At 46.1% G+C, this 21,287-nt stretch overlaps 1 protein-coding gene across 1 annotated transcript in view; it reads right to left on the reverse strand.

Moving 5' to 3' along the window:
- MRPS5 (mitochondrial ribosomal protein S5) overlaps positions 1-20,387 on the reverse strand; it is a 45,470-nt gene extending 25,083 nt beyond the window's left edge. The window contains exons 1-5 of the mRNA XM_083494666.1: positions 20,253-20,387; positions 13,062-13,199; positions 8,634-8,759; positions 7,370-7,603; positions 4,843-4,877 (exon numbers count right to left, since the gene is read on the reverse strand). Coding sequence (XP_083350792.1) covers positions 4,843-4,877; positions 7,370-7,603; positions 8,634-8,759; positions 13,062-13,199; positions 20,253-20,322 — 603 coding nt within the window. The 5' untranslated portion in view covers positions 20,323-20,387. The remainder of the gene's footprint in view (positions 1-4,842; positions 4,878-7,369; positions 7,604-8,633; positions 8,760-13,061; positions 13,200-20,252) is intronic.
- Positions 20,388-21,287: the final 900 nt, after the last annotated feature.

Consider the following 21,287-nt stretch of genomic DNA (forward strand, 5'->3'; position numbering starts at 1 on the left):
GACCTTTTCCTAACTTGTAAGTGTGCTTTTGACAACAAAGAGTTAATTCCTCACCCTGGACATTCATGGGATCTTCAGCATGCAAAGCAGATGCTCTTTCCCTGCCAGGCAGTGTGGATAATACTGATTTAGATGGACCGATTGCCTAAACTCGCTAAACTTCCTGTGCTGCTCCTCTCTAATCAGAAATGGATGCTCAGATACTTATTTATCGGCGGCAATGGATCTGACGCCTCTCTAGAGACAGCACTGGATTTCTTTCTGCGATTAAAACATAAAAAGAATGGCACATGCATTTGACTAGATCCTTGTATTACTGTACGCCTGCTGCTCACTCCCTTTGTATTTGGGAACCTGTCACTTTCCATTACTCACCCTTCTTTATTACTGGGAGAGAATCACGCAGTAATCTTAAAACTGAAGCGTCTCAGCCCGAGATGTCTTGTATTTTTTTTTTTTAAGGGTGGGAAATAAAACCCAGCTTTACAGTTGCAATAAAAATATGATTCTCTACAGGTATATAAAACAAAACAAAAAAAGGGAGGTTTCGCTGCCCATCAGAGGCAATTAGATCTCAAAGTACTTCATAACGACTAAGTTAGAGCAGATCCGCAATAAACGATCTGTGGCCCTGAGCAGCTTGCACAACATAGCCCTTCTCTTTTGGAAGCGACTTGCTATTCTAAAACCTCTGGGGAGGAAAATGTAGCAGCTTGCTTAGTTGCCTGAGGGATTAAGGACTGAACATGAACTCCCCCCCCCCTCGCTTCCCCTCATCTTTCTGCTAAAGCTCCCTCCATGTCAAAATAAATTTCTTTATAAGCTGCTCCCACTCTTAGGCTGAAGGAGGCATGCCAATTTCAGCTGTTGTGGCGATCATACAGGGTCCCCGGACGTTTCACTTTCTATTGATCCCTGTGCCACCACTTTATTTCTCGCTGCCACCACCCAGGCCCTACCTGGTAGAATACTGAGTCCAGTCAGAGTTAAATTGGAACATAAACTTCTGTTTATTGATTGCAGTTTAACAAGCTTGTGGTTTCATAAACGGTATCGGTCCATTACAATCATGGGGGGCCTATCCAGACCTATAACTTCCGCTACCTGCTCTCACTCACTAAACCACCTCTCAGATATTTACAGTGGTACCTCGGGTTACATACGCTTGGGGTTACAGACACTTCAGGTTACAGACTCCGCTAACCCAGAAATAGTACCTTGGGTTAAGAACTTTGCTTCAGGATGAGAACAGAAATCGTGTGGCGGCAGCGGGAGGCCCCATTAACTAAAGTGGTGCTTCAGGTTAAGAACAGTTTCAGGTTAAGAACAGACCTCCGGAACAAATTAAGTACGTAACCAGAGGTACCACTGTATTTGTCTTCCTAGCTCCTAACTGCTCCTGACTCAGCTTATTTCACTACACTAACTCAACCTACCCTCAGACTCTATCCCAATTCACTCCCACTCCAACCAACCACCCAACTCCCAACAAACTCCCCCCTTTGCCCCTTCCAGAGCTGGTTTTATAGTCTCTCTGACTCCACCCCCTGGGTTCTGATTGGGTAACCTGTTTAACTATTTCACCTCCAGCACTCTCATATGTTAACATCACAGCGGTTTCATAGAATCGCAGAGTTGGAAGGGACTCCCCAAGGTCATCCAGCTCAACCTCCTGCAATGCAGGATTCTCAGTTAAAGCATCCATGAGAGATGCCCATCCAGCCTCTGAGGAAGGGGAGTCCACAACTTCCAGTCCATTTCACCTATTTGCCGGGTCAGGAAGGGATAAGTGGGCAGATAAATGAATTCAGATTTCACCAGAAATTATTAACAGGATAAATTTTTGTGAATGGATTTGTTCTTCTGAGATACACCCTCAACCAACCCCCCCCCCAAGATGGGAATGTAATTATTATTCCTTGATTCCTTTTTGATTGACGCCTGAATTCGTTGTTTGCGATAGGGTATAGATATATATATTTTCCTGCATTTTTCTGTGGGTCGTTTTACCCACCGTGTTTTCAGAACTGATGTTTCGAGTTGTCCCTAAGGAAACATGCAAGTTAAAATGTTTTTACACAGAAAAAAAGAAAGAAAAATTGCTTAGTGTGACTGACAAAACGCTTTTGTGTGAAAGACGGTACTGAGGGTTTTAGAAATAAGTTACTTTTTGAGACTGTACTCGCCAACAGGTCTATGCCAAGTAAAACTTAGTTGCAATACCACCCCACACATTGGGCCTCAGTAATGTTACACCTGCGTAACATTAAAGTCAACAAAATTGCAAGAAGGGAGGTTAAGGATGTGCTGAATTGTACTCTGGACAGGAAGTTCACACACCACACACAGGACAAGGCAACATTAACTGTTGTCTCTATCTACATTCCTGATAGCCACAAGATAATGGGATGATTGATTGATTGATGTATGGTGGTGGTGAAGAATTGATTTTCTTTTGCTTCATTGTGAATCAGGTGTGTGTTTGGTTTTTTTTAAAAGGTGAAATTTATATTTTTTATCTCATTTTCATTTTTAATTATTTTGCTTCCTGATCTTTCGAGGATGCTTGGATTTAGTCATTTACTATGGACTTTCCTTGTATTTTTAGCAGCTGATTTTTATGTGGCAATGTTTCTTTAGTTAAGTTTCATTTAGTTAAGTAGATAAATAGCGGGAAGGTAAACGGCGTTTCCGTGCGCCGTTCTGGTTCTCCAGAAGCGGCTTAGTCATGCTGGCCACATGACCTGGAAGCTGTACACCGGCTCCCTCGGCCAATAAAGCGAGATGAGCGCCGCAACCCCGGAGTCGGCCACGACTGGACCTAATGGTCAGAGGTCCCTTTACCTTAACCAGCTGCTGAAAACTGCAGGAGGGGCGAGTGCTGCTGCACTCTGGTCCTGCCTTCATGCTTCCTACAGGTTGGCCACTAAGAGAACAGGATGCTGAGCTAGACAGGCCCCCGGCCTGATCCAGTAGGCTCTTCTTATGTGAGTCTCCACCCCATGCCAGCCTAACTGGTGGCAATCAGTTCTACCCACTCCACCAGCTCTAACAAGAACCAAGTGCAGCACATTACGCTGTAGTTACAGAACTGAAAGTGCAACTAAGGTTCCAGGCCTCCTTTAGCATCCTGCATGTCACTTATTGCAATTCCTCCATCTGCCCACCCCAGAAATAATTGAAACGCTGCCGGAGGATACTCATGCTGCTTTGAAATTCAAATTTCAGCCCACGTGGAATTGTGATCTGAGTTGTTGCTAGGTGCCTTCGGTGAGCACCTCGGCTTTCCTCCCAGTAACGATAAGCGAAAACTGGCACGCGATTGAAAACGCTCTAAGCCTGGGTTCAACAATCTGCTGACCTCAGTACAAAAGTTAATTGCGTATGGGATGCAATTTCAAGCTGCTCTCAAAAGAGAAATCTCAACATACATTCTGAAGAGGCGATGGAAAAGAAAGCAGGTTCAGAAAGGCTGCAAAACGTTTTACGAAATCTGAAATGCAGAATATGAGTATCTTCACTAATACTAAACTATGAGCTAGTGGAAATAGGAACACCCTCACACAGCGTATTTTTTTAGGAGTACACCTATGATGTACACGTTCGCTAACAAGTACATCATACAGGGGGACACAGGTGGTGCTGAGGGTTAAACCACAGAACCTAGAACTTCCCAATCAGAAGGTCGGCAGTTTGAATCCTCGTGACAGGGTGAGCTCCCGTTGCTTGGTCCCTGCTATTGCCAACCTAGCAGTTTGAAAGCACGTCAAAGTGCAAGTAGATAAATAGATATCGCTCTGGCGGGAAGGTAAACGGCATTTCCGTGCGCTGCTCTGGTTCGCCAGAAGCGGCTTAGTCATGCTGGCCACATGACCCGGAAGCTGTACGCCGGCTCCCTCGGCCAATAAAGCGAGATGAGCGCCGCAACCCCAGAGTCGGCCACGACTGGACCTAATGGTCAGGGGTCCCTTTACCCTTACATCATAAAGGAGCTGTGACTAACAGCAAATCCCCATAGATTACACATACAAATCGAATCCTGGCTCTGGGCAAAAGAACGATTAGATGGCACACAAAAGCAATGTTTTGGCATTTGAACAGGAGCAAGTGGTCACTCACTGAAAGTTTTTTTAAAAAATTACTCTGGCATTTCTGAACGTAAAAGGCGGGTCTGTCAGGGAGATATGAAACAACAGGAAAGGGAAGTGAAAATAAAACCCTCCAAATGCATAGTTTGTAAAAAGTCTATATATAATCACACTATTTTTCAAAGGCGGGTGTGAAGGTGGGTCAGTGATGGGCGTAAGAGAGGGGCATGGCTGGCAAAGAGATGTGGTTTGAAGAGAGTCCACAGAGCCAGGCAGAGAGGCCTGCAGGGCTAATACACCTATGCAAACAAGGCAAAAGAAAGGTGAGATGGATTCCAAGCTACTTATTGCTTTTTCCAAGAGCAGAGGGTCAAAAGTTGTTTTGTTCATGGCTTCGTTACCGGGGTAAAAGAACACAAATTAGAAAAAAACATTTGCAGAAAACCCTCTCTTTTCTCTCAAGCTTGGACCAGATGACTCTCGGGTCCCTCCCAACCCCAGAATTCTATAATTCTAGTGGCTAACCTAATGGTTGCCTTTGCAGCTTTGCAGCCTTTGAACTCTATCCAAGAGTCCTTTGAACTGGGCGCTGTGGCAGAGCCAAAGGAAGAGCACACTTTTCTCCACAGCTGTACTAACGCTACTTCAGAATTCCCCAGCTCCCATTACCAGTGAGTTATAGTCAAAGGATGGTAAGACCAGAAGCATTTTGTGTTTAAGGTGCGAATCCCTGCAGATGTTTTGCAGCGCTTACCTCAATCACTCTGGAGTCGAAATCTTCGTATGTTTCTGTCGGTAAAGAAAATGCAAGTCAGAGATGTACAGCTCACATACACATAAATGCATCATCTCCATATAATATAGCTGTATAAAAATGTTACCTTTCCTAGGTCTGATTCAAGCATGATTAAGCCATGCAGAGTTCCCAGGGAAGAGGGACTGATTATTAAACCACTATGGGAAGCATAGCTCTGTGAAGGAACCAGGGGTCTCCTATCAACTCTCAGCACCCATAACAATCTACAGTTCCCAGGAATCTTTGGGGGGAAGCCATGACTGTTGAAGTGGCATAGGTAAAAGTAAAGGGACCCCTGACCATTAGGTCCAGTCATGGCTGACTCTGGGGTTGCGGTGCTCATCTCGCTTTATTGGCCGAGGGAGCCGGTGTACAGCTTCCAGGTCATGTGGCCAGCATGACTAAGCTGCTTTGGCAAACCAGAGCAGCACACGGAAATACCATTTATCTTCCCGCTGGAACGGTACTATTTATCTACTTGCACTTTGACGTGCTTTCGAACTGCTAGGTTGGCAGGAGCTGGGACCGAGCAACGGGAGCTCACCCCGCCGCGGGGATTCGAACCGCCGACCTTCTGATCGGCAAGTCCTAGGCTCTGTGGTTTAACCCACAGCGCCACCCGCATCCCTCTGAAGTGGCATAACGGTGCTTAAAAAGGTATAGAGCAGATGGGCCCCAAATTTCAACTCCGCTTGTGCGTTTGCATTTGTGGCAAAGGGAAAAAGAATTGGAGAGACAAGGAAGGCAGTTTTATGAACGTGGTGAGTCCCAATGTTACTGTGCTTCTTCTGCTGATTTTCCACTGCTAAAAGCTCTGCAAAGTGTTAAAACTAGCATGCCATGTTAGGAAGCGAACAGATTGCATACAGACAATGACATTTTCGGCTAAATTTAGAGCTGCCTCCTTGCACATGCTATCGGCCAAAGGGATACCGTAAGCTGGCTGAGCAGTCAGGCATAGATCGCGGAGTGTTTTAAGGCCTAACAGGAGCAGCCAGGCTATAAACGGCTCACATGTACCGTGCTGACACCACACCAGGGTATTGTTTTAGAAACGAGCATGCTGAATGACCAACTATCAAAGGGTTTGCAGTGATTCAAATCAAACAAATAAACAGGCTCAGGTCTTATCCAACACATGTTGCTCGCACAGCGACAGAGGGAAGTTGGGGGGGGGGGCTTGGGGAGGGAGATGCATGACCACCCCAGGCACTTCAAATCAAGTCATGTCTCCGAGTTAACAGCCATCTTGCTCTGCATTTCAATTGAAAAGGCTGCCAGGGGTGGGGAGCCTGTAATCAGTCAGATGCAATCACTGCAACATCTCTGAAGAGTTAAGGGAACAGCGCTGAGCCAAAGTACTTTGCACAGACCGGGCTTCTAAATGCTGGCCGCACAGCACCCATTCCCACCCAGTTCTGCCCACTGCAGGTGTTAGGGACTTGCTCCAGGAAACTGATGGGGCTGCAGTGGATGTGCTGGAAATGAGAACAGCATTCTGCAAGGCTGCCAACTCCCACTGGCAGGCAGGCAGAGCATGGCAAGCGGCATGTCACATCAGACACATCGCTCGAAAACGCCAGAAACCTCTCTGAACCCAAAGCGCCATAGCTCAGCGGCAGAGCGCATGATTTGCATGTAGTCGCTCCTGAGTTTCATCCCCGGCACCTCCAGCTCAAGAAGATAAATTGTCTGCCAGAGACCCTGGAAAGTCACCGCCAGCCAGAGAAGTACTTCTGCATTAAACAGATTGACTGCCCGAGTCACCGTACAGCCTTCTATGGCTCTTTAGGGTGATCAAGGAAGGACCACGGCTCAGTGGAAGAGCTCTGCATGCACAAGGTCTCGGGTTCAATCCTTGGCATCTCCAGGCAGGACTGGGGATAGCTCCTGCCTGAAACCCTGGAAAGCTGCTGCCGGTTAGTGTATGCAGTATGGAGCTAGCTGGACCAAGTATAAGGCAGCTTCCTAGGTTCCTGTTATTAGATTTTCTTGGTGTTGTTTTATCTGTATATTTTTCAGTTGTCCATTGCAAGCCGCGTTGAGCAGTCAGGCAGGTTGCCCACATATTTTTTTTAAGATACCCATAAGTTCAGATGACAAATTATAGTCATGGGAAAAAGAAAGTTTGAATTCTGTGATTTTACATATTGGGACATAATAACAACCACCTGTTCCTTAGAAGGCCTTAAAATTAGGTAAATGCAACCTTGTACGAACAACAACACATGACACATTACACTGTATCGTGATTTATTTAACAGAAGAGAGTCTTGAGGGCCGGGCAGAGATGCCTGGAGGGCCAGACATAACCTCCTGAACCCGAGGTTCCCCATCCCTGATCAAACTGTAGCTTATAGAAACCTTTTCTTAAGGGAGTTATTAGCAACCCCAGACGTTCTATCACTGAGCTACACAGACATGCACAGAATAAGTTTTATGAAATGCACAAATAAAACAACTAGAATGCACCTAGTTATCTTACCTCCAGTAGGACTTGGATCCGGGGGTCCTAGGCTGATTCCTCCCCAAGATCTTCCAGTCCATCCTCTCTCCCTCTTCACCTTTATCTTTCGTTTCCTGTCAAACTCTTCCCGCAGACGGAGCTTTTCTGCTTGCACCTTCTCCTGCTCCTCTTTATCCCGCTGATCAATGGTCTGGACTGCTCCTTGTTTCAGTACCGGAGCGTTGAGGCCAGGCCAGAGGAAACCCGAGCGTCCTAAGGCAGACAGAGAGCACAAGAACAACTTAGGGTACTTCCCAGATCACAGCCGTAACCGTGAAATGAGCTGTAGCTGTACAACAAGCATCGTCCGGTGTTAAGATTCAACTGCTTTTTAGGATGAATGGGCTGGGGAGCTAAACTACAATTAAGGAAAACAGTGCGCACTAAGTATATTGATAATAAATACGTTTTATTTCTCTGTTTGCGGATATATGACCTGCTTCAGCTGACAAAGCAGTGTGCACTGAGACAGAACACAGAAGAGGATGAGCTCAGTGAACCAAAAGCAATAAGCAACATTTATTTAGCCAACATGGGGGTGGGGGTGTCCCATTTTGGGACCGGGGGACTGGATGTATTTCAAAACAAATAAAAATACAATACACACAGATCTCGCTTTACAAACATTCGCTATGTGAAAAAAATGACTTACACGAACATGCGGAATTACAGTGGTACCTCTGGTTACAAACTTAATTCATTCTGGAGTTCCACTCTTAACCTGAAACCATTCTTAACCTGAGTTACCACGTTAGCTAATGGGGCCTCCTGCCGCTGCTGTGCAATTTCTGTTCTCATCCTGAGGTAAAGTTCTTAACCCAAGGTACTACTTCCGGGTGAGCGGAGTCTGTAACCCGAAGTGTTTATAACCCGAGGTGTCTGTAACCCGAGGTACCACTGTAGTACCCGAACCTTGCTGTGACACCACAGAATCAGATATTCGCACAGAGAGTATTTTTTACTTTCTTGTTTACACACCTCCTAGGCTTAGCATGCTGTGGCTGACTATGTCCTCCGGGAGCTGGCTGGTTGTGTGTGTGCCCTCAATAGGGTTTCAAATTATTTATATGTATTACTTCTGCGAACTTTGGGGGGTCCCCGAGCATGCAGATACCTCCCTTTCGCATCTCAGCAGCCCTGGTTTGGTGCTGAGTGCTGATGGGAGTGGAGCTAGAGTTCACTCTTAGAGGGACCCAATATGAATGAAGAGGTTTCTGGCCTCTTGCTTCTGTTGTGGATTTACCTTCGCCAATGATCTGGCCTCTATTGAGATCCTTCTTCAGCCTCTTCTTGGTCCTTTTCCCTCTTCCTTTCCTTCCACTGGCACCGCTCTCTGCCAAAACGCCTTTCCAGAGCTGATCAGCCGTCACTGAAACAGATATTGCACACAACTCATCCAAATTCTTAACAGCAGCAATTCAAGGGTGGGGTGGGGAAAACATGCTCAGGTGTCATTTAATCTAAGGTATGCCAAGCCGACTGTGCCTTGAGAAAGTGTTGAAATGTCACCGAGAGACCGTTTGCAGGGATCAAAAACGAGGTCACGGGTATCTTGGGTCTGTAGCCTGACCTATTAAGGCTCTGGATGGATAAAGCTCGCATCTTCTTCACAACAATCTTGAATCATCATCATCATGGCTTGCTGAATATGAATGCCTACCAAATCATGAGTGTGTGTCTGGAAACATGGCTATGAAGATGGGCTACAGTTGAGCAAACGAGTGGCTACCAACTTCAATACCCGCTCATGGGAACATAGGAACCTGCCTCATACGGAGACCTACCCTGACCAGAAGTGTCTCTCCAGGATTTCAGAAGTAGGGAACTCACAGCCCCACCTGGAGAAGCTGAGGAGCTTCTGAATGCAGAGCAGATGCTCTGCTGAATTTCCCTCTTAACTGGCTTTGCCCTCTGTCCCCCCTCCTCAAGGTTAAGATTACTATAATGAGGGGGCAGGTCCAGAAAGCTCAGGCCAGGTCCAGAAAGGTCTTTCTCCATGTAGTTGCAGAGACGTATGCAGACCGAGAATGACTGCACTGAGGGTAAAGGTAAAAGGACCCCTGACCATTAGGTCCAGTCATGACCGACTCTGGGGTTGCGGTGCTCATCTTGCTTTATTGGCCGGGGGAACCGGCGTACAGCTTCCAGGTCATGTGGCCAGCATGACTAAGCCGCTTCTGGCAAACCAGAGCAGCGCATGGAAACGCTGTTTACCGTCCCACCAGAGCGGTACCTATTTATCTACTTGCACTTTGACGTGCTTTCGAACTGCTAGGTGGGCAGGAGAAGGGACCGAGCAATGGGAGCTCACCCCGCCGCAGGGATTCGAACCGCCGACCTTCTGATTGGCAAGTCCTAGGCTCTGTGGTTTAACCTGCAGCGCAACCCGCATCCCAAAGGCGTCCCACAGGGCTACTGAGGTGAGCCTGTGTCAAAAATTACTTGCAAATCGGTTCACAGATTTCCTCCATCTAGTCTTTGCTCAGCTTCCTTTTCAGTAACAGTTTCTTCTCAGACCCGAACCCAGAGACTCTTATTTTTTTCTCACCTCCCCTGGCATCCTGTATCTAGCTTATTTTCCTCCCCTCCCATCAGCCACATGAACCATCACTTCTTAAAAGGGAGCAGCCTTGCTCCCTCCCCAACCCTGCTGCCTCTCCATCTTCCACAGTCAAGGCAGAAAGGAATGGAAACAGAAAGGAATCAATTCACAGCTTGCGGTGACAATGCTGCTAAGTGCTCCTTCCAGTCTCCTGCAACACCTCATACCGTGACAGTGCCCAGCCGGCGTCAAAGGACATTGATCACTTCGTGTGATTTCCCCCAAATTCCCAGCTCTTGAGCTCTTAACTAGCCACAGGGACACAGAAGAGGGCCTTCAAATGTGCGTCATGAAAAGCAAAGCATGCACGAGGCATTCGGCTCCTTACAGTTAAATATCACAAAGCAAAAGGGCACAGATTGTGACAAGAGACTGATAACACATTGTGATGGCTGGATAGTACCTCCAGGCTGGATGCTACCTCCCAAGATCTGAGGCAGCATGCCTCTGAATGACAGCCGCTGGGGCATTATAGGGGGAGAGAGCTATGGCACTCAAGTCCTGCCTGAGGGCTTCCCATAGCATCTGGTTGGCCACTCCGAAAACAGGATGCTGCTTCCAGATAAGCCTTTGGTCAGATCCAGGAAGGCTTATCCAATCGATCCAAAGCATGGCCTTGGTTAGGCTGGCCTCAACCAGAGCCAGGGCTTTTTCAGACGTGGCCCCGATCTGGTGAAATGCTCTGTCACAAGAGACTAAGGCCCTGCAGGACTTGACATCTTTTCGCAGGGCCTGCAAGACAGAGCTGTTCCACCAGGCCTTTGGCCAAGGCACAGTCTGACCGCCTCCTTTGGTAATTCTCATAGAATTCTAGCCCAATGGTTGCCATTAATTTGACTCTGAATTACTATTATTATTATTCTCTGCCAGCTCAGCTGGGACCCTCTGTTATTTTGCTCCTCCTCTCCAAGTTCAATCACATGCAAAGATGCCTCCATGCACTTATTATCCTCTTCCCTTCACACTTGTGTATTGGGTGTAATAAATGTTACCTTAAACCAGGTGTGGGGAAACTTTGCCCCACTACAGGTTGCTGAAGTACAACTCCCTATCACCCCTGGCTATTGGCTATGCTTGCTGGGGATGATGGGAGCTGTAGTTCCAGTGGTGTAGCGTGGGCTGCCGGTGTCCAAAGCGGGGAAAGTGTTGTGCCCCCTTAGTGGACTGGGCAGCTGGAGTGGAGGCGCGGGCCAGAGGATGGGGTGTGCGGATCCGGCAAGGCACATGGCTGCTGGCGCTGCTGGTGACAGTGGCTGCGTGCCTTTCTCATCCTTCTGACTTGGGCAGCCCAGGGGACAGGGGGCATGAGCATTGCGCCCCTCCAGAATTTTGCTCCTGGGGACACTGCTGCTCTGCCCCCCCCCCCAACGCTACGCCTCTGTGCAGTTCAGCAACATCTGGAGGGTCAATGGTTCCCAACCCTTGTCTTAAAGTGTGAACCACGCTGAATACAAATAATAAGCAAATTAATAAAGAGTTGGGATCAACTTACTGCATTTATATATACAGTTACAGATAGGTAGCCGTGTTGGTCTGCCATAGTCAAAATAAAAAAATTCCTTCTAGTAGCACCTTAAAGACCAACTAAGTTAGTTCTTGGTATGAGCTTTCGTGTGTATTCTTCAGTGTATCTGAAGAAGTGTGCATGCACACGAAAGCTCATACCAAGAACTAACTTAGTTGGTCTTTAAGGTGCTACTGGAAGGAATTTTTTTATTTTGCATTTATATATATTAATGACTATGTTCTCTCACCACTGTTGGAGGAAGCATTCTCTGAATACCAGTTGCTGGGAATAAAAAAATAGGTGTTGTGGCACAGGTCCTGCTTTTGGACTTCCCATAAGCCTCTGGGTTGGCCACTGTTGGAACAGGATGCTGGACTGGCTGGGCTTTTGGCCTGATCCAACAGCACTTTTCCTGATGGCATCAAAAGCTGAGGAAGGGTCAAAGAAAACCGCTTCTCCGTCCGTTTCCTAAGGGCTTTAACAAGCACAACTGAGGCAGCTTTGGTACCCTATCCTGGCATGAAGCCAGACTGAAAAGGGCCCAGGTAAATTATCTAAACGTGCCTGCAGTTGGATCATCACTACCCACTTCAACACCTTGCCTAAAAGTGGGATATTGGTGACTGGGTGATAGTTGCTCAGCCCTTGTGGGCCCACACAAGTCTTCTTAAGGGCTTATAGACCCCCACCACATTCTCTTTTTTAATTTTTTTTATACATTTTTATTAGTTTTTTTAACATATCATTTCCAACAATCATATAACATAACTTTGTATCTTATACAATATTTTAGACTTCCGTCAACACCTCTGATGATTTTTTGTTCTTTATCACTTATTCTGCATTTCTTAATTTCTCTGTTGCTCTTAATTATCATCAACTAATGATTCTCCTCATAGTCTTTCTTGCAATATTTCAAATAGTCCTCCTTACAGAACTTCTTGCAGTCCTAATAGCATAAGCTGTTCATTAGAGTCACTTTTCAAATCGTTCATATATTTACTCCAGCCTTCTAAGAATCTCTGGTCCCGCAGGTTTCGAATCCTTCCTGTTAATTTATCCAATTCTGCATAGTCCATCAATATCATCTGCCATTCTTCTTTCGTCGGTAATTCTTCTTGCTTCCATTTTTGTGCCAATAATATTCTTGCTGCTAGCACCTCCGCATTCTCAGACTGCCACAAATCAAACTGATCCACAATAACCTGACCAGATGGTGCTTTGGAGGCTTCCTCAAGACTCACCCTGGCATCCAATTCTGTGTGAATCTGAGCAAATTTCATCTCTGGCCACACGTTAGGCCCCTGATGCACTAAGACAGTCTCATGGTTTCCATGGAGGACATGATGTCCCGAGTGAGCACATCAGGACATGTGCAGCCTAAGTATGTGTTCAACTCCCTCCTACTGAAATCAAGTTGGTACCCAGTTAGGTAGGCTCAGTTTCCAGGGCTTCAATGGGCAGGTTAAATGGATACAGGATGGTGGCCTGAGAGGGGAGAAAAGCTACGCAAATGTTGTTTCTGGTTATAAGCCGCAGCACCTGTTGTTTACAAGACTTACATTTATTGAAGAAGCTGCTGCGCCTGCATGGCTGCACTGTCACGTCGTGGGGGCCAGAAATGTAGCAATGCGTCTGGAAAGCACATGCCAAGGTAGCATAATGACAATTGACTCCAGACCCTGGAATCAAGGTGCAGCCTGGGGAGAGAAGCAAAGAGAGGTTAGCCTAACCAACAGGGCTGTCACCCAGTTAAAGAAATGTTAGCTGACAAATTAAATTAACGTAAATAAGATAATACTTCTGAAGAAGAAAAGGAAGCACATTTTGCTTGTTTTTTTTGGACAAGTGCATGCACATGCCTTCTTAGGAAAGAGGGAATGTCTCTTCTAAGACAATCCTGCCGCTTGCCGTTTCTGCATTAAAAATGATGGTTTTTGAAACCCCAGCTGCCAAATTAATTGGGGACACTATTTTTAGATTTATTAACAGAAATCTTAATAGGCTTTAGATCTGTTAATCTAATTGATTGATTTATGCTGCATCCCCAGTGTCAAATCATCCCCATAAGATAGTGGTTTTCAACCAGGGTGCCTTGAATGATGGTGATGGGTGCCTTGAGCAACACTGGCCTCTGTCCCTCTTTCCTTCCATCCCTCCTCCGATGCCCTCTCGCATCTCTGCCTCCTAAAGGGTTGCACAACTGTTTATTGCAGCAGCCCTGGCTATAAGCTCCACAGGTGAATTGTGCCTCTGGGACTCTCGGGGCTGGCCGGGGGTTGCGGGGAGGCAGCTCAGAGACTAGGGGTGGCAGCAGTGGTTGCCTGGAGGAATCCCAAAGAGTAGGGAGAACAGGCTGAGAGAACACTCCACAAGAGAGGGTGTTCGAAAAAGGGTGAGAGGCTGCCAGCTCTGCAGGCAACGGGTGACATAGCTGGGCTCCTGAGCCCCACAGGGGTCCCACAGAAAAAATGTAGTTGGTCAAGGGACCCATGGACTCAAAAAGGTTGAAAACCTCTGCCATAAGGCATTTAGCACAGCCTGGTGTATTAAAGCAATGTTTCTGGAGCCTATGTCAACCCAAACACTTTCCTTGGGTCCCCAGCTGTTATTGGACTACAACTCCCACCATCCCTAGCTAGCAGGACCAGTGGTCAGGGATGATGGGAGTTGTAGTCCAGCTGGGGACCCAAGTTTGAGAAACATTGGGTTAGAGTGCTGGCTTAGGACCTGGAAGATGAGGGCTTGAATCCGCACTCAACCACAGTGCTCAATGGGTGAGCTTGCACCAATCACTGTCTCTCAGCCTATGCTACTTCACAGGGTTGTTGTAATGATAAAATGGGGAAAATGTGGTAAATGAATGAATGCCCACTGCTTGCCCTTGGTGGTGCACCTTCCCGTGATCCTTGTTTGTGGTTTACGCTTAAGTTTCTGGCTCACCTGGCCTAACAGCCAGCTCTCAATGGGCACTGAAACCCAACTGCCTGGTGCTTAACCCTTATTAAGACATGACGGAAGGCGAACAGCGTTCGGTGAAAACAATTTCAACAGAATTATCATGATGGAGGGAGAGGGAGCCAATTCCAATGAGAAGTCTGATAGCAGAAACGGAGAAATGAGGCAAAGACAACAGTTTACAACAGATGCCCAATAAAGAAATTGATTTTAGCTGGATGGGGATGGGAAAATGCACAGAAAGCCGATTAGAAGGTAAAGGAGCTACTGGATAATAAACACAAGAGTTATAAACACCGGCAGGTAACTAATTTCAGTGCTACATCACCAGGCACCACAGTAAACATCATCATTAGTCTTAACTAGGGTTGTCAACCAATTAAAGACTTTTTGTTAATCAAGCACTTGCCTCTTAACCAACAGCGTTTTCGGATCCACATAGCCTCTGTTTTGTATAGGTTCCTGCTAAGAAGTCCATGCTATGAATAGTTAGGCAACCTTAAGACCAGGAGTGGGGAACCTCTTTGGCTTCATGGGCCAGATCCTTATCAGGATCGCACTCATGGGTGATTAGCAGAAAAACAGCAAAAGCAGATTTTGCAAGCCCTTATGGCCACCGTGAGGTGGGGGAAGGGGGCGTTATTAGCTTTTGTTTGTTTCTCCTTGTTTTTATCATGTATTTTGTTTCTTATATTGTATTTTTATGTTGTGAACCACCCTGAGATCTACAGATGAAGGGCGGTATACAATTTATAAATAATAATAATAATAATAACAATGGGATAAACACATACTGCCTGTTACACAATGTTCTGAGGGCCTCACAGTTCTTGCTACACTTGAGGACATTTTTTTTAATCAACATCGATTTTATGAGGCTACATACCTAGATTTTTATTAATGTATATGTTTAAATTAAGATGGATGTATGAATGGTTATTGTATCTTAATAACAGCTTATTGTTTCAGGTTTTTCCCCTTCTCCTCTTCCCTCTTAGTCCCCCCCCCCTGTTTTTCCAACATTATACTTTCTTTGTTAAATCATTAATTAAAAAACAAATAGCAAGCAAAAAATAAATTAACCCATGAGGCTTGTGTGTAATACAATAACCCTATGAACTCTATTCTTAGAACAATTTGAGGGTGGCAACACAAGAAAGGGCCTTTTCAGTGGTGGCTCCCCACTTGTTGAGTGCTCTCCCTAGGGCGTTACACCTGGTGCCATCACAATCCATGTTTAGGTGACAGGCAGAAAAACCCCCACATTCTTATTCACTCATGTCATTGCTCCATAATTTTTTGACTTAGTGGAATAGGGTTGAGCTGGATCTGCTGCTTTATATATATATATCTCATTGGTGAGCATTTTAGATTGTTTTTACTCTTGGCTTTCATGCTTTTATTTACTGTTTGTTTCTGAAAGTCACTTTGAGTTTCACCTTTCTGAAAAGAGCAACTAATAAATGAAAACAGCAACACTAATTAAAACACTTCACAGAACAAGTTCAAATGTCAAGATCCATGTTAACAAAGCCCTTCAATAAGTTACAAGAATCACAGAATCATAGAGTTGGAAGGGACCCTCAGGGTCATGTAGTCCAACTTCCTGCAATACAGAAATGCTGATATGCTCCGCTCTTACTTTAAAAATAGACTTGCATTAAAGTTAGTTAGCTAGAACACCAGGACAAGGCATGACTGGGTTTTGGGTGGGGGAAATGAGGGCAAGATTCACAGCAAGTTTCAAAGACCCATTTTTGGATTAAATTTCAAAGAAGAGGACTGCTCTTTGTGGCTTCACATTAAAGCAGGAAGACTGAATGGATTGGCAAAGCTGGCATTGAAGAAAGTGATCTTCTCACTGGAAGAATCCTGGAATCCCAATGAGGTTTGAGATTCTCTGAAAGACAACTGATTTTCTCTGGTTTATAGCAAGTTGCCTAATATGCAGAACTAATATGGGAGCAACAGAAATAGTTATGGCTGATGAATAGCCACACAGGAAGGTGGAGGAACTCCCGCAGCTCCTGCCTGTCTATAAATTGCTCCCTTTCACCAGGACTATGAACAGAAAACACCTGGGCTGAAACAGCTGCAATGTTCTGGGAAAGTTAATGTACAAAGAAATCTGATTAAGCTGCAAGATTGCAGCTCTAGAAACATCCAGTCCTATTAATTTAAATCTTCTAGCGGGCAACGAACTCCTTCACCTCAAGTTTTCTGTATCTTTTCTCTGATCAGAATCCCAAAAGGCAAAATGCTAAATTGCATTACAAATAGAATTACACTGAACAAGAAGCCCCAAGGGAATGTACAGCCCGGTTAATCACAACCCTGCATAGTGCATGTTTCACCTCCTTTCAGGGACACTTGCTCAAATGCCTTTTACATCAAAATATGGCAACACCTCAAATTAATGGGTGTCCTTTATTTCAGAGAATCCTAGCTCAGGGGTGCCTCAGGCTCTCAATAACAGATCTCCCTAAGTGGCATATGGACAACCCATGGGGGTCCAAAGGGCTTAGGGCCCTCGTATCTATGGGACCGCCTCTCCTGGTATGCCCTGCAGAGGACCTTAAGGTCCATGAATAACCATAGTATAGAGCTCCCGGGCCCTAAGGAAGTCAGACTATCCTCCACCAGGGCCAGGGCCTTTTCAGTGATGGCTCCGACCTGGTGGAATGCTCTGTCCCATGAGACTAGGGCCCTTCAGGATTTAACCTTCTTCCATCGGGCATGTAAGACAGAACTATTCCGCCTGGCCTTTAATTTGACTTCACCTGATCTTTTATTTCCCTTCTCTTCCTTCCCCCTCCCCTTTTATGAAGATCACCCGCTCTGAGATCCCACAGCTAATTCTCCCCTGGCCCAAGTAGGACCAATTCAGCCAGCTAGCCCTGGGGGTTATCTAATTGATTTTTGAATTTTATTGTTATTCGTGAACCAGGAAGGGCGGGATATAAATAAAAATTTATTATTATTATTTATTATTATAAAGGACTCTGTCCCAGCCAATTGGCACTGGAAATAGCTGATTTGTACATTCTTCAGCTGTCTCCTGTGCTTATTGACCAGTCCAGAGGTTCCCAAACTGTAAGCTTCATTCTGGTGATCTGTGGATTTATGGTGGAAGTCAGGAGATGGCATACCCATCATATTAAACATTCAGATTGGTTTTTAATTGTATCTTTATTGCATCATTTCTAATGTCATAGAATTATAGAACTGTAGAGTTGGAAGGGACCCCAAGGGTCATCCAGTCCAAGCTCCTGCAATGCAAGAATCTCTGCTAAAGCATCCATGACAGATGGCCCTTCAACCTCTGCTTAAAACCTCCAAGAAAGGAGAGTCCACCACTTCCTGAGGGAGACTGTTCCACTGTCAAACAGTTTTTACTGCCAGAAAGTACTTCCTGAGACATTTGAAGATGGCTATCATATTTCCTCTGTCTCCTCTTTTCCAGGCTAAACATACCCAACTCCCTCAACCATTCCTCATGCGGCTTGGTTTCCAGACCCTTGTATTACAGCTTGAATTCCACAGAATATATACAAAATAAGCCAGGCCTGCTCTCCACCTGAGGCCTTTAAGGTTGCATGCAGCGCTTTAGGGCTCCACGGTTGCCCACTCTTGCCCTAAGTACAGTGGTACCTCGGGTTAAGAACTTAATTCGTTCCGGAGGTCCGTTCTTAACCTGAAACTGTTCTTAACCTGAAGCACCACTTTAGCTAATGGGGCCTCCTGCTGCTGCCGTGCCACCACCAGGCGATTTCTGTTCTCATCCTGAAGCAAAGTTCTTAACTCGAGGTACTATTTCTGGGTTAGCGGAGTCTGTAACCTGAAGCGTATGTAACACGAGGTACCATTGTAAAGAAAAGGTCCAAGCTTCTCCAACTGTAATTTCTTCTAACTCTTAAGAAGGGTATGTGAAGGAGCAGGGTCACTGTTGCAAACCGAATCAATATTTTAAGAGAGTGGACAGTGTAGTAATATTTTTATATATAAATATAAGCCTACAATTTTAAGCAAATGTTGCTCATTTAAGCAAAGGAGCTTCTCCCACTGAAGGAATAGGCAAGCAGGTGGCCTTAGGGCAAACCCATATGCCAGCATCACCTTCTGACTTAAGAATAGTCCTTCACTTCTACCATTTACTCAAGTTTCTTTCTAGCACAGATTTCATCGGCTACTTTAAGTGCTTCTGAGCTCCTCTCCCACTTTTGCAGCAGCTGCTGCAAAAATGCAGTTGTAATTGTACTTGTACGAAGTTTTTTTTAATTAATCAATGACTATGTGGAAAGGGTTCTGAATCCTACATTATTTATGTCTCCTGTGAATAGATGCATTCAAATAGTTTTTATTCCAGTTCATGTCACAGTGGCAGCTAGGCAATATCAGACTGCACTCTAGGTCTGATTCAAATGCAACAAGGTTCCTTTTTCTGTCACTTGTTTGCAGCAGTTCAATCTTCATAATGTAAACTCAGAAGTAAATCCTACTGAGTTCAGCAGAGGTTACTCTGACTGGGGTTAGGATTGCAACCTTAAAAAAGAGAGACACGGCTATAGAACAGAACTTTTCCATGTAGCGTATGGACTAGGAAAACCTTGCCAGTTTCAAACCTTGCCAAATTTCTTGAAAAGGGGCAATTTTATAGATCTGGAAGCAGGCAGGTTGGGGTGTATCATTCTCCAAAAAGAGCTATAATGGATGCGGTGACATTTAAAGCAGAAATAACATAGCTTGTGAATGTTGGTAGTGTGCATTAACTGAACTGGAGAAAGACTGAAAAGATTTAATGGTGTAAATGTCTACTCAGAAGGCAGTCATGTAAGAGACGTTTACTCCCAAGTCAGCATATATAAGATTGCTGGGGGTATTGGGAGTTTCAGCTCAGCAGATATTCACAGCAGGGGAAGATCTGAACAGGAGACAGGAAGGGAACACATGCTTTGCATGCAAAACATTCCAGTCTAAACGTCCCTGGCATATCCAAGGAAGGCTGGAAAAGACCTAGGTTTAAAACTATGAAAATCCACTGCCAGCCAGCATAGCCAACTGGTTACCAATGTGATGACCTCCAGGGGTTGTTTGACTGCAAGTCGGCATGGTTGCTGCTCAGGAATGGTGGAAGTTATAAGTCTTAAAACCTGGAGGGCCCCACATCTACTGAACTAGATGGACCATTGGTATAATGTGTCAGCCTCCTGCCGAGAAAGTCTATATACATTTACTGGGGCGGGCTATGTTCAACAGAGCAGAGTGTTAGAAACTCAGATATATAATTTAGGCGCCAAATGGCTCCATTACTTATGCCCTACATTCCTGGCGTGCTCTGGTCCATGGGGTCACGAAGAGTCGGACACGACTAAACAACACATTCCCCACCCCACCCCAGGCGGTTTACAGATAAAAATAAGAACCGCTACAAAAACAGGGGGAAGGGGAACCCACCATTAAAAACAACTGATAAATATATTGCATATTCTCTCAACGGTCAGCCCCGTTGTACTCCCAAGTACACCTGCGATCCTATCCGATCTGCACGGTCGCTTGCGAGTGAGGAACCCTCGCGACGGAGGGCTGTCTGGGATTTCGCTGCCTGGCAGCTGCGCTAAACCGAGGACCCCAAGGCCCGAGGCGGCGGCGATGGGAGGCGGTAGGATCTGGGCAGAGTCAGGCGAGGGGAACGTACGAGGGACACAAGCCGCCGCCTCGAAGGGCGAGAGCAGCCGGAGGCCAAGAGCTTCCCGACCCCGCCGAAGAAGCAAGACTAAGTAAAAAGGGGGCTTCACCTCTCCACGCGGCTCTGAGGGCTCCGGCGCTGCAGGCTTTTTGAGCCACCACAGCTATGGCGGCCGCCATCTTGGCGAAGATCCTCCTCGGCCACCGTACTTGGTGTCCGCGCGTTTGCCCGAGACCTTAAAATCTCCAGGACGCGGCGCCCATCACCGGCTCCGTTTCGCGGCGCTCAGCACGGCGGTCAGGGAGGTATGAGGGAGCGGGCGAACCTTGACTCGCTTGCCCATATTTTCAGTATGCGCTGCAGGCAGTACTGTGGACAGCCCCTTCTTCCCGGTGGAGGGGGCCTTCCCGTTAGGACCCGAAGACTCCTCCGCTCGTTAGGTAGAGGCAGCCCAAAGGGGGTCAACAAGCCGCTTGTGGTTTTTCAATACACTTCCGGGAGTGGTTCAGAAAGCCCTCACGGAATCTAACATGTGCGGGCAGCTGCGAGGGGCAGCTGCCCGCGCAAGCTAACGTGGAAAATGCCAAAGAGGTAGATGGAGCGGTGTCGTTAAGAGGCTCGTTTTCAATTGGAGTGTTTTGAAAGCAGGATCAAAATGGGTGCAAGGGAGCCCGGACTGTTTCTCTGGCTTTTTATTTATTTAAAACGTTCATAATCCACATAATTATTTTTAAAACTCTTCGTGTTTTGAACAAAAGAAACCCCAGCAAAGAGCATAATGAAAACAAAAATGGAACATAAAACCAGTAACACAGCTCATAAAAACAAATCAAGGACTGCAACAAACTATCCTGTGTGTCAGTTACAACCTGTCTTCCGTAGCTCACCTGGAGTTCTCCTCCATGCTAACTGACTCCAAGGATTCTCCCCTCCCCCAGCCTGTCATTTAAAGTTGAAACCCTAAACCCTGGCCTTTGCCTCTGCCCACTAGCACCCAGTAAGGAAGGGGCCCCACTCTCCCATACCTTTGTTCCTTGCTAATGGCTGATCCAGAGGGTTTCCGTGTTTGGCAAAGTTTAATCAAACCTCGATCAATTCTAACTTTTACCAAATCCAGGCATTATGAGGATCTGGCACCCCCACA

This window comes from Podarcis liolepis, assembly GCF_965112155.1.
Source record: "Podarcis liolepis genome assembly, chromosome: 3".
Classification (NCBI taxonomy): Eukaryota; Metazoa; Chordata; class Lepidosauria; order Squamata; family Lacertidae; genus Podarcis; species Podarcis liolepis.